Source organism: Aplidium turbinatum, chromosome 2 (assembly GCF_918807975.1).
Source record: "Aplidium turbinatum chromosome 2, kaAplTurb1.1, whole genome shotgun sequence".
Taxonomy (NCBI): Eukaryota; Metazoa; Chordata; class Ascidiacea; order Aplousobranchia; family Polyclinidae; genus Aplidium; species Aplidium turbinatum.
In genome coordinates, this window is record NC_137473.1 from 45,864,727 (window position 1) to 45,882,489 (window position 17,763).

The 17,763-nt window shown below is 38.7% G+C and overlaps 1 protein-coding gene across 1 annotated transcript in view; it reads left to right on the forward strand.

Annotated features, from left to right (window-relative positions):
• LOC145786952 (guanine nucleotide-binding protein G(s) subunit alpha-like) overlaps positions 1 to 16,065 on the forward strand; it is a 29,826-nt gene extending 13,761 nt beyond the window's left edge. The window contains exons 4-13 of the mRNA XM_082598705.1: positions 846 to 900; positions 3,486 to 3,611; positions 4,554 to 4,651; positions 5,323 to 5,377; positions 7,575 to 7,648; positions 8,122 to 8,180; positions 11,881 to 12,001; positions 12,775 to 12,905; positions 13,123 to 13,190; positions 13,592 to 16,065. Coding sequence (XP_082454831.1) covers positions 846 to 900; positions 3,486 to 3,611; positions 4,554 to 4,651; positions 5,323 to 5,377; positions 7,575 to 7,648; positions 8,122 to 8,180; positions 11,881 to 12,001; positions 12,775 to 12,905; positions 13,123 to 13,190; positions 13,592 to 13,735 — 931 coding nt within the window. The 3' untranslated portion in view covers positions 13,736 to 16,065. The remainder of the gene's footprint in view (positions 1 to 845; positions 901 to 3,485; positions 3,612 to 4,553; positions 4,652 to 5,322; positions 5,378 to 7,574; positions 7,649 to 8,121; positions 8,181 to 11,880; positions 12,002 to 12,774; positions 12,906 to 13,122; positions 13,191 to 13,591) is intronic.
• Positions 16,066 to 17,763: the final 1,698 nt, after the last annotated feature.

Consider the following 17,763-nt stretch of genomic DNA (forward strand, 5'->3'; position numbering starts at 1 on the left):
CTTTTAAAATCTCGCTTAGACTCAGTGTTGAGAATTTGGCACAGTTCGCGACTAAACTGGGTTACCTCTCTCACACACATCAATATAATCTTTCCTGTCTAGTCTATAAATAGCTTCGTCTTAAAAATACAACCGTCGTTTTATTGCTCCCTATTATAAAAGAGAAACAAAGGAGGACAGTGTTTAGCCGCATTAATAAGGCCTGAGGGTTTAGTAGCTCTGTTCAGCAAGGGAAAATATTGTCTTTGTAAAGAACAAAAACTGTGACTCTGAATCAAAAACACAACATTTTCTATCAGTGTCTGATCATGAGGGTCTCAGTGACATTAACTTTCCTTTTCTTGTGTAAACAAATATCAATTATGTGTGTTTTTTATATAGCGCACTGTTCATAGATGGTGTGTGCTACTGCTCTCTCAGGACATTAGAAAGCAGTTAAAGAATATTACAAAATAGCTCATATTGATGTCTTATTGTCTTATATTTATTCACTGTCATTTCCCTTGAATTTTTGATTTCAGCCAAAAATACTGCCATGAATTTTCAAACGATTTTAAGCGGTCAATTCTGCAATTATTTACGTGAAATTTTTCTATGCTGCCAATTCTGTGTTTTGAGTACAAAACTATATTTTTGCTCGCTGTATATGCCTGTTCAAAAGTAGGTGCATCACGCTCCCCTATTAAACTGGAGTTGAAATCACTCTTGACAGAGTTTGATATCGTTGTCTTCATTGTCGTCAATTCAACGATAAAACTTCTATAGAACTTTTTTGTAGTTTGTATGGTATTAATCGCTGCAATAAGCAATTGTTTTTGTTTCAAAAGTGTGTTTTTGTTTTTCAGAGAAAGAAATGCCAAGATTCTGGACATCAAAAAGAATATACGAGACGCCATGGTGGTAAGTTGTGATTTAACTGCGTATTGGATGACGTCATAGTTAAGCTGACGTACGATGCCGGCCAGTGGTAACAGGTTATCAAAAAAAAAAAAAAAAAAAAAACAGGTTATCATGCATGCTGCAGCAAGTCTCCCTGAAGTGATGCACTCGGCATTCGAGTGTAGCAGGAACTCAGCGATAGAACTCAATTGACTGACAAAAGCAGCGGTTGAGAACTATGTGGCAGGAACTAGTGGTACGGTACTGATGAGCCAGCCTAATGGGCGAAACACGTGTCTATCGCTGAGTTCCTGCTACACTCGACTGCCGAGAAACACATGTTTTTGGAAAGACTTGATGGCTAGTGTGGAGGCTACACCGGTATGGTTAGCGAAACACAATGCTCGCTGTTCTATAGTGAGTAGTCAGGTAGTGCTGACGCCAGGAAGATCGCTCCTTTTCAATAGAATCAAATATTATCAGAAAAACATAACCCACTGCTGTGGTACCTGTCTAGTTTAGTTCAGAGCAAGTTAAACATATTTTGATCATAGATTTAATATTTCTGGTGACCTCAGAACAGATTCAGCATTGTTTTGACAATTGGACTTAGAAAAAGCATTGCGCGTTATGTCACCACTGATCCTATAGCCACACTGCAGTAGACCCATTGCCCAAACCCAGACAGCAAAACCCGTCATGCAAATTGGTTTCTACGTTTACCTTCAAATGACATTTTGTGTAGTTGTCCACTTTTGTGACCCACTCAGAAAAGATTGCCGTTTTAACATCGCTTTAACATCTGACAACTTTGAAATGACGTAGCCTAAGGGTGGTGCCTTTTTTTAAATGCGTAAACCTACCTCCAAACTGTACAATTTTGGGCCTTTTTAAGCGGGTGTGGAGGGGGCGTATAAACGGGAAGCATTTTTTTGCGCTTGGACAGGGTGACTACTGACTAGCCTCCTGACTATGGTCGACTGTGCTATTGCTAAAAGTTATCAAGTCTATGTTGATTATACTGTACATGGCAATTACAGCTGACAAGGAAATTGTTTCGTTTTGTCGTGGTAAAGCGATGACCTCGTGTAAAAACATAAAAAGTGAGTGTAATCCATCAAGAAATGTTTTCGAAAACTGGGCATATCCATCGAGGTTTCGACTTATAAAGCGTATTGTGTTGCAAAAGTAAATTCAGCATTTTCAAAGCCAGATTATGCATAACAAGGGGTCACCTTATCAAACAGAGACTTCATTGCATTGGTTTTTAGTGCTTGGGTTTATCCAGCAAACCATGTACCAGCTTCGTTCGCTTCTTTAAGTTGCACTGTGCACCAGTTTCTTTAATGATAAAATTTGGAAGAATTCCAAAGTACCAACAATGTCCCTCAAAAATAGATTTTAAATTTAACCGGCCGAAGTTTTACTTATTTACTCGTAGTTGGAATGCCGTCACACAACGTTGCTTGTCGGCTGACGCAGTCGAGCTCTTAATTGAGAGCTGCAATTGATCGTTTACCTCATTGCAGCAGTAAATAATTTAACAGCACTGCATTCTTTCTTCAAATTTTGCCACCATTATCTTTTGTCGTCAACTATAGCATGTTTGCATGTTTTTCTGCAGTTAATCCGTCTGGTTTGATCAAAATGAGTTCAGTGTGAGAGCGCCGAGTAGCCTACTCAGACAGAAAAATCCGTCATTTTTACATTGACTCAACATCTGCAAACGTTGAATCAATGTAAATATGACGGATTTTGTTTGGGTATAGCAGTGAACAACGCAATGAAAATGATCATAAACGCATCGTCATCATTGCAAGTGCAAGCAAGATCTGTTTACGCGCTTTTGGAAAATGTTGTGTACAATATCAGATACAAGGATTTATAAAAAGCGATTTATGACATACCTGTGTAAGTGTAATTCCCAAGTCACAACAAGTTTCTACCAATTGTGTGCTACTTTGGCTTTGTCATCGTTCATCGAGCAAAACTAATTAAAATCAGACGTAAGGCGATCACCGCAATGTCCTGCATAAGAGAATTTCAAATGCAAGCTGGACTGCAGATTGCAGAACCTGTGATTTCTTGCCGATTTTTTTTCTTTCAATCGCAAACCCTTCCACCCCCCGCTTGCAAATCGTTCCACAGACACTTTGCAATGAACTTATGCCTTGTTTGTTTCATGTTTTAATGAACCTGCTTTGTTCTCCTTTTCGGTGCTTGCTTTGTGCTCGTGGCCTATCCAAACAGTCAAAAAAAAAACGACGCGGCAATTCAAAATCGTTCAAATAGGTTGTTTCAGAAACGGTCGTATTAACCAACTACCATAACTCGCGACATTTATTGTTTCTTGGCTGAATGTAGATTTACGAAAACTGGTCTTCATTTACGGTTAATTTGCACAAATGTTTGCGTTACAGCCTTCGTTGTTGATACAGCGATGTATAACTTATCCTATAAAAGTCTTTACACACTATGTTGTTAAATAGCTGATTCCGTCAACGTCTGTGGACGTGATCCGGCGCAAGTTGAACGCACGACAATCGGTCAGTTGCTGTTCATTTTTCAAGCTTTCCTAACTCTAAAACTCCATTGATTTGTTGCAGGCGATCACGCAAGCCATGAAAACATTTCAACCTCCGATGTCGGTGAATGGTAACGACAATGAAAGCAAGGTGGAATATATTCTCACAGTTTCAAAACAATTTAAAGACGACGAAAACTTTAATGAAGTAAGTAAATAGGTGTGTTTGTAGTAAGTTAAGAGCCATTCTTTGTGAAATCATCCAGGCCATGTCACCCACAGTCAAAGATTTTCATGAAATTTTACGCAATTGTATATTTTTTGTTTCTGAGTGAAATAATACTAATTTGAGAAAGATTGGGCCAATATTGTTTTCATAGCCCTTTGAAAATGGAAAATATTTGTGAACAGTGAATACACAAGCATAAAATTTAAAGAAATGCTACATCTGTTGGGTTTTCGACTTCTCAAATTCGTGTTATTTTGCTGAGAAGTTTAAGCTTTACAATTGCATAAAATTTCATGAAAGTTTGTATGTCATGGTGACAACTGACAAATTACAAAAATTCTTAATGGTTTCACAAAGAATGACCATGAACAAAGTAATGAAATATATGCACTTTACACAAAAAATAAAGAGCTCAAAATGTAGATACTAAACTCATGTTCAGCAAACGTTTCGGAAGCTATCCCGCCTTCATCTTTAGTGCTATAAATGTAAGCAATCCCTGGTGCGTCTGCAGACGTTGAATCAATGTAAAAAAGAAGTGACTTGCTGACTGGGTTGTTGGCGTGTTTGCTACACGACAGATCCGTAATTTCCCAAACAGCAAAGTCCGTTATTTTTACATTGATTCAACGTCTGCAGACGTTGTAATGTAAAAATGACGGATTTTGCTGTCGGGGTCGATTAGGGTTAAATTTGACCTCAACTTTATGGCAAACGCCTAAGAAATTATCAGATAAATCCTTCAACCTAACCAGGCCAATAAGCCGTTGCGTTTCTACAAGTGACAATAAATATAAACACCGACCTTTGGTGTTGAGGAAAATGATGCGCATTAATCCGTAGCTTATTGCAATCAGAAATATCTGTGTTACTTTCACAGCCGAAACGTTGTATTTATTTAAAATGCGTATTTATTTCCAGAAATTCTTCGACACCATTGAATCGTTATGGAGCGATCCAGGTGTCCAGAAGTGCTACGACAGAAGCAACGAATATCAATTAATTGACTGCGCCAAATAGTAAGTCTCGCCCATAGCGACCTACTACCAGCTCAGACAACTAAAACAAGGCAATTTTTATATTCCATATATTTTGGCGATTAATTTGCAAGCGAAAAAAGCTGTACTTCTGCATTGAGGCCTATTTCGGCATTACAGTAGCAACGACAGACAAGGTATCTGGCGCCGTTATTTCTCTCTATATCCATTCGCCGGTGCTTGTTTTTATGTTTCTAATCGATACCAACGGCATTTATGTCAGCACAGATGAAACTGCTGTTTAAATTTTAAAAAATCCATGTCTTTTGCAAAGAAACTTAGAACGCGCAAAAATTACAAATATCCAACTAGTTCTCATAGGCAACTTTTTATGTGGTGGATTTTCTTAATAATATGAGAGATATAAACGAATTTTTGCAGGCTTTTGTATTTTTTGCTTTCATTCATTTAGCTTTCCCGGAAAAATGAGCCCGCCTTTCCCTTCAACCCCAGCCAGCTAAATCAGTCCATTTTCATTGATTGAACGTGGAATCAATGTAAAAAGAGTTGATTTGCCGGTTCGGATGCTGCAGTTTAAAATTGTTAAATACTTTGTTCGTTCATTTTGGATTGAATCTGCCAAGTATGGCCCGCATTCTAACTTTCATGGCATCTGCCCACTGGTGAACTGAATTTTTGTATTTTTTTTCCAGTTTTTTAGACCAAGTATCAACCATTAGAAGAGAAGATTATGCTCCTTCGAATCAGGTTTGACGCGTTTGATTTGCTTTGTGTGATGTGCATCTTTTCATAGCCACGTCTCTGGTAACAATTTTGCACGAGTAGGCTACTAGTCTGAATAGGATATTTTCTTTTTTTCTTTCTGTAATGGATTTTGCCAACTTGTTTTGCAAAAAACATGTTGAATTCAATTTCTTCGAGAGATTAATGTGATACAATTTTAGCGGATTTCTATTTCAACGTTTTTGGCTAGAATTAACGTTGCTTGAAACGCTACAAAGCAGCGCTATTTATCAGAATTTCTAAGCCACGTCCAAAATAGAAAAGTTCCTATTCCAATGCAGCAATTAAACATTTACTTTCAAACGTCCAAAAGCGTCGATTTCACGTGACAGAGCAGATTTACCAACAGGGAGGGTTCACCTTTTCTCAGCTTAGCATTTTACCTATAGAAAATATAAACTTGTGCAAACATCATCTATATATAGCGTTCACATTGAACACGCCCACCTACCCAGACGGCGAGCTGCATTGTTTAGTCGTTATTGTTTGAACGTCGTTCTGAATAGAATTGACGCAAAAAAAAAACTTGTACGTCTCAAATCAAGTCGTTTTTCAAATTTGAGCAGCAGTTGCTGCAAGCACTCTCAGAAGTGTTAAATGATGCGGAACGACGACGTTTCCCGTTTTGAATTACGATTGGCTTCTTAGGAATTAAATTTGCACAATTAAGCGCTTTGAAGTCGTCTATTATAGCTTTTTCTTTACAACCATAAAGGGGTATAGCTCTGCATTCTGCAACAATACGACGTTTAACATTGACACAAAAATAAAATAAAACGGACGTTTACGACTATACAATAATATACATAGTGTCCTTTTTAAGCTTTTAAATAAAAAAAATTATACATTGCATCAGAAAATACTAGAGAAACACAGTATAATATAACATATTGTTTAATCTAAACGTTGAACATTGAATTGTTATGTCGTGTATAAGTTCACTTGCTCGCATGATGGAGTTCTACATACATTGGTATGACCACACGACGTTTGGCCACGAGAGTGGGGGAGCATCTTGGCTAATTCTAGTAAAAAGTAGTGCTCTTACACCAAGATCACATTTGAAACTGCCAATCTTGTTCAAATAATAAACTCTCATTGGAGTCTTTCGAGATTATTCGTAATTGTTTGTCCGAGTTCGACACAAAGATTCACGAGGCACTAATTATTAAATCGTCGAACCCAGGGCTTAACAAGCAATTGTTTGCTAGCGGAGCCTCCTATCTCTTATCTGTCTTTGATTGAATTGTCACTCATCGTTGCTTTTGTTTTGTGCAATTATTGGTCCATCATGCGCAATCTGCCTAGATACTTCTCTGAACTTAATTCTTTACTTGATCCGTTGCGTTGTGTGGTTACTGGTCATTTTGTATGTGAGCAGGATAAGCTGTCTCTCAATGTTTACATTAAACAATAATAGTTTTGATGTTATACTGTGTTTCTCTAGTGTTTTCTGATGCAATGTATATATTTTTTTTTTTCTTCTAAAAGCTTAAAAAGGACTAGATGTATTGTATAGTCGAAAACGTTCGCTTTATTTTATTTTTGTGTTGTAATGTTAAATGTCGCATTATTGCTGAGCTATGCCTGTTTGTGTTTGAAAAAATAGCCTCTTTATCCAAGTTATATTTTCTTAACAAGTTTCACTTCTAATACCTATTTCGGTTTGGAACATTTTCGAAACCATCGACAGAAGGAATTTACCATTTCGATCGATCATGAAATCGAAATCAATCAGTTCATTTAGTTTCAAAAACCTGTCTAAATTGCGCTAACAGTTCAGCATGGTTTCGATCCTTATTTGTATGGCTTTGCGTTACGTCATGCTAATGGGCTACGTCTTACTCATCAGTACAGAAACCCGGTTAAAGTGCATGACTTAACAAAAAAACTTACGCGGTTGTGAAATACTTTTTAAAAGCGACTCTTCATTTGCAAAAAAACGACGTGCTATAAGTCGTCAGTATGTGTGCCCCCTTTGGCCTAAATGAAACCTCATCTTGTGGACTACTAGCTGATGTTTTTTCTAGTACGGTAATAGAAAAGATAATGTAACAATTGAATATTTAGATTAAAACTGGACTACTACTAAATAACTCAGGGTGGCTTAAAAGGAAGTCACTTTTCCCCCATTTAACTTTCATAATCATATAACTCGCAGGACCTCCTGAGATGCAGAGTATTAACCAGGGGGATTTTCGAAACGAAGTTTCAGGTGGACAGAGTTCAATTTCAGTGAGTTATTTTCCTTCTCTGCAGTCGGTATTGCCTTTAATTTCAACACGATCTTTAGGTTAGATGACGAAATGCAATTTGTAATAAATTAGATTAAGATTCCCACGAGAGCATAGAAAATGTTTTGTGAAATGAAAATACAGTTGCGTATTCGTGAACAACACAACAGACCCAGACAGAAAATCATGTGGTCTGCAGACGTTGAATCAATGTCAAAAACAACTGATTTTCTGCCTGGGGAGTAATTTTATACAAAACCCGATCTCACTATTTATCTTGGCTTGACCACCGCTGTTGAAATTTGGTGCCTTTTGCTTGAAACCAAATTGTTGTCATCTTATCCGCAGCCGATCAAATAGTCGATTCATTCTCTAGGTCTAGACAAGCAAATAATTTTAAAGACCACCGCCCTAATGCTTTCCGTATTCCATGTTCGTGGCGCAAGGTACTAATGCAACTTCCTTGTGTCTCAGCATGTTCGACGTCGGGGGCCAACGAGAGGAAAGAAGAAAATGGATTCAATGCTTCAACGGTAATTGTTTACTCTGAATCAAGCCTTTTGTAAGCTTTTGGACGCTCGTTTTCTAACAAGTGGAACAAATAGTAGGGTAAACCGGGTAAAATGGGATACCTCTGGGTGAAATGGGACTTAATAAAAAGTACTCAATTGTGGTTTAATTGTTGCTCATGATGTGTAGCCTACTTTTGTTTTAATGCAGAATTTTATCTTTAACTTAAGGTTACAGCGCAATGACTAAGTGAACATTGAAATCACATTTCGAACCATTTTTCCAGTTTTGAAGAGACAAAACTATCAATATGTGTTCCAGGAGTATTGAATACTTCAGTGTGTTGTGTTTTTATGCCTGTATTTTGATAGATTTTGTTAATTGATGCAGTAAGTTTTCAGATTATCCAATGATTTGAGAAGCCGCTCCTAAAAAAAGTAGCGGTGCTCCCACCTTTTTCCAAAAAAGTAGTGGCAATAAATCATTCAAATTTCACTGCATCAAGTGGTGACAATGGTCATTCCAACAACAAATGATTCGGTATCTTTTTAAACAATGCAAACCTATTAACTTTACTAGTGCGCATCACTCACTGTTTTTTGTTGTGTTAATTTGGCAAAAATTCTGTTCTTTCAACAAACTGTTATTGTTAAACCTTTTTTCACTATACCCAGTGAATAGAAAAACAGGACAAAAGGATTTCCTTAAGTATTCCACTTTTCCCATACCCGTGATAAATGGGACACTTTCTCATTTTTTGAAAAAGTTGAACTTACCGAAGTGGTAGCTTTGAAATTGTTATAGACTTGTGCCACTCTTAGATTGTTATAAGCTTGTGCCACTCAAAACAACATTAATGCCAGCCGTAAGGTTATTTATTCCAGCAACAGAAGTAGTCGTTTGTGTTCCATTTTACCCCGGTTACCCTACAGAGTTATGGCTTCGTTTGAAGTACACTTGCTCAAATGCAATTTTGCTTTATCATGGGATATCACAGATATGATGAACGCAGTGCAACACTTAATATAGCGTGATCCATCTTGCACTGTTGCACAACAATACCTGCACGTTTCTGTGTCAGTGGTGAGTGTGCTTTGTTGTCTGCCATGTGACAATGCTAATGGTATCATTGTGATGGCATATTGACCGGTTGCTGGTATTTATCTTCGTATTGCATTTGACAAACATCTTGTGACTTGATTGGCTCAGTACTACATAGTATTCGTTCACTCCATGCCCTTCTTTGACGAAACAAAACTCCAACAAAGTGTCTCACTGCTTGCTGAGCTGGGGCACACGTGACTGCTGCACGTGAACAATGTTCTGGTGTTGTTGTTGCGCAAGATTGCCAAGAGGTAAACAGAGACTCGGAGAGTGTACAGTAGGGTGTTTCATTTTTTCACCATTTTTGAAATTCAAAATGCCTGGGGTCCCATCTGGTGGTATTTGGGGTAAAAAGTTTACATCCCAATTTTTTTTCAATTATGACGTCATATTGAGGTGGTCCACGAGGTTTGAAATTTTTAGGCCTCAAAATCTCGAAATTTGGCCGTATCTCCGGAACCGCTCATCATAGATCGACAAAATTAGTATCAAAATGCGCAGAAGGGTCGGTTTCCTATACCTGATGTAGAGAATATTAAGGTCTATCTGCTTCAGAAAAAAAGTTCTTTAAAAAATCTGATTTTTGGTCTATTTTCTCCTGATGAACAGAGATCAGGTGATCAAGATAAGAATTTTTTCTGTATTTTTCCATCTTAGAAGCTGCTATTGCGTAATAATAGTCCTTGTTCGTTTTGCAAGAGATGAAAATTAATGATAATTTGAAGGTATTACTATTTTTACTTAATGTAACCGTTGAGGAAGAGGTATGCTGCTCAGTGCTCACCTGCTTTAGATTAAGTGTCATTATGGCATTAAGGTCAAGTATTAGTAAGTCGATGCAAAACTTCAAGGAATTGGAGAGAAATGTGCTTCCCCTTAATTCAGATATAGTCAGTCACTATTTTTACTTGAGGAAGAAAGTAGCCGAAGCTAATCCTAAGTTTTTGAAGAAAATACCCCATTTAAAAGATGAACTGCTGAATGATGTAGTTGGCATATGGAACAAAGCTGGTCTTCCAGTGCTTAGCAAACAGAGAAACCTAGCACTTCTGGCATACAATCTGCCAAAGCATCGGCACTACTATGTATGAAACAGAGAAAAATAAATGAAGTAGTTAGATGTCTACACAGTAGCGAAAGCGACTCTGATGGTGATATGAATTGGGAAGATGATAAAGAATACAAGCCTCTGAAACCAGCTGTTGGGGAAAAGTGTACAAGAAAGTACATTCTTTTTCAGTAAATGATAGAAGTTGTGTACTTGCTGATCGTAGGATGACTTCGGTACGCCGGCAGTCAGATCTTATGAGGTCGGTTCTTGGAAAAGATCAAGTGGCTGCAATGCTGCATCACCTTCGACAGTATATCGCCAACGACAAAAAACGAGAGAAAAATCTCTGATGGAAAGTGAGAACCTTCTCAACTCAGCTTCTGCCATGCAGTCTGTTATGTTATGACGGGCGCGTTGTCGATAAAATAGATCGATACGTTTTCTTGGGCCAACTGGTTGATGATAATGGCATGAAGCACGAAAGTGTGCTTGCTGTTAAATCTTTTCCCAAAAGTGTGTCGGTCACTGCAGAACTGATTTTTGGCACCATGATCCAGGAGGCTTGCAGAGTTCACCTATCCCAAGTATATTCAGTCATGGCTGATAAGACTGCTCTCAACGCAGGAAAAAAAGTCCGGAGTCAATACTCGACTGGTCAATTATTTTAATGATGAAGTTGGTCATGATATTCATACCCTTTAATGCATGTTCCACATAAACGAAATATATCTTTCCCATGTCATTTCTTTTGTGGACGGCGCCAAGAAGAGTCCCGGAGCAATGCATGACGGGGCTTTGCTTAACCAGATAGCAAGACTAGACAAGCCCAGTACTGAAACCTTAACACCACCTATTATTACGCAATAACAGCTTCCAAAAGTAGAAAAAAACAAAAAAACTTTCATCTTGATCACCTGATCTCTGTTCATCAGGAGAAAATAGACCGAAAATCAGGTTTTTTGGAATAACTTTTTTTCTGAAGCACATAGACCTTAATATTCTCCACATCAGGTATAGGAAACCGACCCTTCTGCGCATTTTGATACTAATTTTGTCGATCTATGATGAGCGGTTCCGGAGATACGGCCAAATTTCGAGATTTTGAGGCCCAAAAATTTCAAACCTTGTGGACCACCTCAATATGACGTCATAATTGAAAAAAATTTGGAGTGTAAACTTTTTTCCTCAAATACCACCAGATGGGACCCCAGGCATTTTGAATTTCAAAAATGGTGAAAAAATGAAACACCCTAGTGTACAGACATGATATAATAATCTCTGCCCAGACAACAAAACCCCTCATTTTTACATTGATTCAACCCCTGCAGACAGAATGTGCTGTCGGGGGACAAATTACAACACAGGGTTAGGGTTATGTTAAGTCATTTCGCATTTTCCATATTATAAGACGTATTCACCTTTACATACTGTGCAATGAATGTGAACATAGGCTTGCCAATGCGCGCTGGTAATGCGCCAAACTTGTGTGAGTGATTAACCGCCCGAGCCATTGTCACGTGTTCAAACGTCACCCAATCAAGTCACCGCTATGAAATGATCCTGTTTAGACGTCACCGCCATCATCTTCGTTGTTGCAAGCAGCAGTTACGACATGATGCTTAGAGAAGACCTGGGTCAAAATCGGCTCAAAGAGGCGCTAGAACTATTCCGAAACATATGGAACAACAGGTAAGATACCAATGATATGCTGTATACCATACGTAATACGTATAACATAATACTGATATACAACGATTCTTTCCATTAATGATATCGAAGTTGTGTTGCCAGATCAACTTGTTCTAATTCAGTGTTGCTTTTCATGTTTACGTTTGAAACGACTTAGGATGTTCGGGTTTTATTTGGGCCAAACTCAACAGCTTCCAATCCACCTGATGTCAGTTACCATTTACCTTGGTGTGACTGTAAATGGGTATTCCGCTGCTCTGCCACGGCTGCGCTGAAGTTGTCTGAGCTGGCAATGCGCGCATGTGATGGGCACATGATCAGGCATCATGATGCATTTTTAATTTCGATCTGGCGTTTACGAAATCTGCTTCGGATCAAAGATGATCTTCGCGGTAGATCCTTTCGCTCACGGAGAGTTTTTGGCCAACTTGAAAGCAATTGACTCGTATGGGAGTGCACAACGGTGAAGTTTGCTCTGCATGAGCCGCACTGCAGTTTTGGCATCTTTTTTCCGCTGTTCACCCTCAAGCCGAGTGTTGAACAATAGAACATCTACATTGTTTTGTAATGTCATCAATGCGCAGTCGGTGATTTCCATTTACCAGCTGAACGATTTCGAAATTGCTTTTGAAAACCCAACAAACCTCGAATTCAAGTGATGCAAAAATGTGATAAATTCTTATGCTGTATGTATCTATTCATGTGTTATCTATTTATGAGCTATGGAAACCTGTGCGTGTTTATTTGTTGTTATTTATTTCATTCTTCTACAGGTGGCTACGCACAATATCAATAATTCTTTTCCTTAATAAGCAAGATCTTTTAACTGAGAAAGTCCTTGCTGGAAGATCGAAGCTAGAAGTTTACTTCCCGGAGTTCGCCACATACGTAGGACCACTCGATAGTGGGTCTTTGTTGCATTTTTTTTACATGTGGCAATAGAATTTTTTGTATGTAATAACTTTATGTGTACGGTAGTTTGTGCGAGAATCGAAGCGATGATGTTGGGGATTTCTTCACTGTATTATCTTATCCGCTTTGAAATAGTCTCACTGTAAAATCGTTTTTGCATTTCACGCACTTCCAAAATCGCCGTTTTTCACAATCGCATGATTTCACAGCTAATCCAGTCGACCAAGAAGATCCAAGAGTCACAAAAGCAAAGTACTTCATAAGAGATGAGTTTTTAGTGAGTAGATGTTTTCACCGTGTTATTGCCGATGTTCAAGTTTCACATACATTTTACTTGCGTTTGATAAATCACAATGCAAATTTCAATAAGCTTTGACGATGCAGCGGCCTTTGTATTGGGATTAAGCATTTTGCAGCCGATTCGTTGACGAGCCCGCCAACATATTGTATTTCTCGTCGCGTTTACTTTCGCTGAAAGCGAGTGCCAAATCAGCGGTTGGGAAAACAGAAGGGATGTTGATCGCCACAAGAATCGAACCAGGATCTTTTGCGCGGAAGGCAAACTCTCTGATCACTGTGCCATTGCGATCACAGCCACTGTGCCATTGCGCTCACTGGCGGGCTTGCCAATCGGTTTTCCAGCAAGTGATTTCGAATAATTTCGTTTTTCTGTTTCAGCGAATAAGTGCGACTGGTGACGGTCGACACTACTGCTACCCCCACTTCACCTGCGCTGTCGACACGGAAAACATACGTCGCGTGTTCAACGACTGCCGGGACATCATACAGCGCATGCATTTAAGGCAGTACGAGCTTTTGTGACCGAACCAACGAATTGAAGAACAATCATTATCGCTGTGTTGCTGGTGCTGTTTTGGCCACCGACCAGCACCAATAGCAGCAATCATTACATCGAAGAGCAGCGAGTGGAGATCGATGGACGTCACGTGACCATACAATGAAAGGTTGCGAAAGATGGCGGGAAGGTCCAGCGGCTACAAAACGTTTCTTAGCGCAAGAGCGTGCGCATTGTTTTAAAGTGATATTTTATCGCAGAATCGAGTCTATGTTGATGAAATACCATCTTCCAGCCAGACACACGCCATTGTTTTACTTCCGAACGATGATTTTCTGGTTTGTTGGCCGTTTCAAACGGTTGTGACCGTTTCTGTTTACTGTTGTATTGTTTAAAAAATAAATATGGAAATTTTCAGTATTAGTTTATGGGGAAGGGAATTCTGGAAAGTTTTAACTCTTGTCCGATCAGTGGAACGTTTATCATGATTGGGCTTGGTGAAAGCAATCTTGGCTTTCTTCGACCGTCTCGGTTTGACCATCTTCGACCACCCGACAACGCCGAATTACCGTCGTTCATCTCCCAGTTTACATCTTGAATGAACCAGATTCTTCTTTGCTGGTTCCAAAGCCTCTTTTTAAAGTCTGTCGATCTAGCGGCTCCGCTCGTATACTTGCAACGCACTTTGCTGGAAATGTTATATCCGGTCGCTAGCATTATTTTAACATACAGTTCCGTATTTATTATTGAATGCGTATGCCATTCCGTTGTCTTTCCTGATTTGCAAGTCCAGCGGTTTTTTTTTTTATCTAACGTGTCAAGGCTACAAACCAACGTAAATGTGTTCTCAATCAAGTGTCTGTCGCATAATTGCTGGATGTTTATTTTTATCAACAATCAAATCAAATTCTATCAGAAATAAATCAGTTTTTATACGCTTTGCCACGTACACACAGCATTGTTACAATGCGAAAAGCGAAAAACGTTTACACAACGCCTATTCTTTCTACCACACCAATTGTTATATGACTACTTGCAGCTCTGGAATCCACCTACAAGTAAAACTTATTTTCTTTTTATTGAAACGAAATTGTAACGAAATAGCACAGCTTCAATCTTTGTAATCCGTCTAATTGTTTTTGTCGACTTTCAAGTCGCTCTCGGCTGCAAGGAATCAACAATGCAATCCACCTTGTACTAAACAGCACAATCAATGAGCCTAATTTTTCACATAGTTCTCGCATCGGAAAAACAAAATGTCACTGCCTGCAAGAAGTGTGAGTGATCCTAAAGGTGATTTATTTCAATATTGCTATCTGAACATGAACAAGCGTTACGATACTGGTCTAAACCGGAAGTAAATAGCCAAGCCGCATCAACAAGCAGGTTCAAAAACGAGTAATCGTTGTAAAAAATGGCTGGTGAGGCGTGATAACACACTGCGAACTTCTTATGAGCTTCTTGCTTCTTTTGTAGTGTGTAACTCACTTTCAAAGTATGCTCGTACTTAACAGTGTAACGACTTAACATCCATCGGTCGTTTAAGCTTCATCATCTATATTGTAAAACATCACCCAACGTTAGCACGCACAAAACTTCCTTCAGTTCTACTTTCACAAACAATCTATTGGTCCTGTCAACTTTGCTTTTCTCAATCAGACATTCTCCAAATATTTTTTTTATCATTTGTTTATCAGTTTATAATAGCTACAGTTTCTTTGCTGATGGAATTCATCAGTGGTTGCATTTCAATGTGTTCCTTCTATTAAAGGTTGGCTGTCTCATTGTCGTTCCAACGAATGTCTCCTATGTTTTTGCCAATTATGGTATCTTTAATTACAAATATTTGTACTTGACATACTATAAGTATCTTTTTTGTTTTGCGAGTTTGTTGGTGAAATAACAACCCATCCAAGATCAAGTACCATGTTTAGTTTGCATATAGACTTGGTTTTTATTTCAACATCGTTTTTTGGATATGAGGTTTGTGTACTGCGCAAACCATTAAAGGTTTGCGCAGTGCGCTTTCAAAATAAGGATCACGTTCTAGGTGTCAAAGCAAAAGCACACGAAGTTTCTGCTTCAATTACCGGTACCGTAGTATCTCTTGAATCGCAACCTCGCGACATACCATGTTTAAATTATATCAACTTCAAATTGCGCTAATTTTTGCGTTGTCGAATTTCTATGTCTTGTTTTGTCGTCATTTCTCTGCGCCGCATTAGATGACTCTGACGTCAAGTCGTTTTTCTGTACGATAGTTGGTTTATTTTATTTCTTTATTTTTAGTTCAATGGTTTGGTTATATAAGTTTTGCTTGGCACCCATGGCCGACCAATAAAATCGTCGTTGCTTACACTTGTTCTGAACCTGGCAGCCAAGTCAAGGCGATCTGACAAGCAATGAGATTTTGAAAGACTGCTCTTACAAGACTGAACTAGGCCCGACGAGGCCAACACAGAATTGTATCACAACCAATTTGTAAAGTGTCAACCAGAAGGCTACAACCAAAGTGATACATATTGCAAAGTGATTCACAGCAACTGAGCTACGCTTGTGCAGAAACATTTGGCTAAGATAACATCTCGCTACAGTGGCATCTGTTGCAAACTTCCGTTTTTAAACTGCAGATGGAATTCGGTTACAGTGACACTTTTTCGAAGGTCCCTTCAGGTACCACTATTTGTACTACAACAAAATTGGCAATATTTCGTTTGTGAAAAATGTAATGAAAAAGAGATTTTGTGCGAGGTGATAATGGAGGTTTCTGCAATGACATTGAAACAGTAACAGACTTGTATTATCTGGCTGGTCAGGTAATCGACAGCATTGGGTGCGAAGCAGCTGTGAAAAAGAACAAGATCTGGTTGGGCAAAGTTTTTAAGAATGTGGAGCAATTCTGTTTGGCAGAAATTGAAGGGAAAAGTCGTGTACACCTTGCAATATTAGGGGATAACTAGGTATGGATAGCGTAGCTTACTAAGATTTGAAATAGTAGGTTTCTGCAAAGAACGGAAAGAGCAGTGGTAGGACTAGGAGCAATGTGGGATGAAAACGCGAAGAAAGGGAAAGACGAAATAATGGATGGATAATGTGATAATAAGGTTTTGTCATGGAACCTCCAAACCCACTCCTGATTCAAATATTGACTCTAAACACAAACCAGATTTTTTATAACCTACGCATGACACTTAGGCACCTATCATGAAAAAAAAGCATATTTTTTAAATAAAAAATTATTGCTTGAAAAATAAAATCATAAATTTAGAAGTACGGTAACACAAAATACAACAGCGCCATATACATCGTAAATATTTGCACATCAAAAGTATCAACCGGCTAAAAAATCCGAGTCCGGCTCCTGTTATTGCGAAAAATTTCAAATTCCGACTTCTGTGGGCCTACTCTTCTGGGCTGGCTCTGGTAGCCTATGGGCAACAGTGATTTCCTATTGAGATTGGTATGCTTAGAAGTTCATCGTCGACAAAAGGCCTAGGCCACCCAGCCAGCAATACCGAATTGCTGAGGCTTTTGACGTAGGGCCAACAGAAAGGAAACTTCTAAACGCTGCATTTGCGGGGTTAACTTCTTTTTCCTACCTAGCCTATAGACCATTTGCATCTATTTCAGTGTAGGCTATTATTATTATTTATTTTTATAAACAAACACCGCGTCACTCCACCTTTTGCTTGTCTTTTATCCCTATTGTAAATAGGCCTAGGCCCATGGTTTGAGAAACTCCATCACAAAATATTTTAAGCGTCATTAGTAAAACTTAGGGGTTCACCAGTAGATTTCCTAGGGGCCTAAGATGGTGCTCACACGACACTGCTCCGCCTTCTTACTTGGTTTACGAAATCCAAAGACTGTGTGTAGCCAGTTTGGTGACAGTCAACTACCTTTGCATTGGAAATGTTCGCTTTACCACTTGTTTGGCATGATTTGACATTCTGCTGCATGCTAGTGCGAATGCAATGTGATGGAGCAGACTCTAGTGTAGATAAGACGTTCGAAGATTTTAAAAGGGATACAGAGAAGAGATATAGGTCGATAG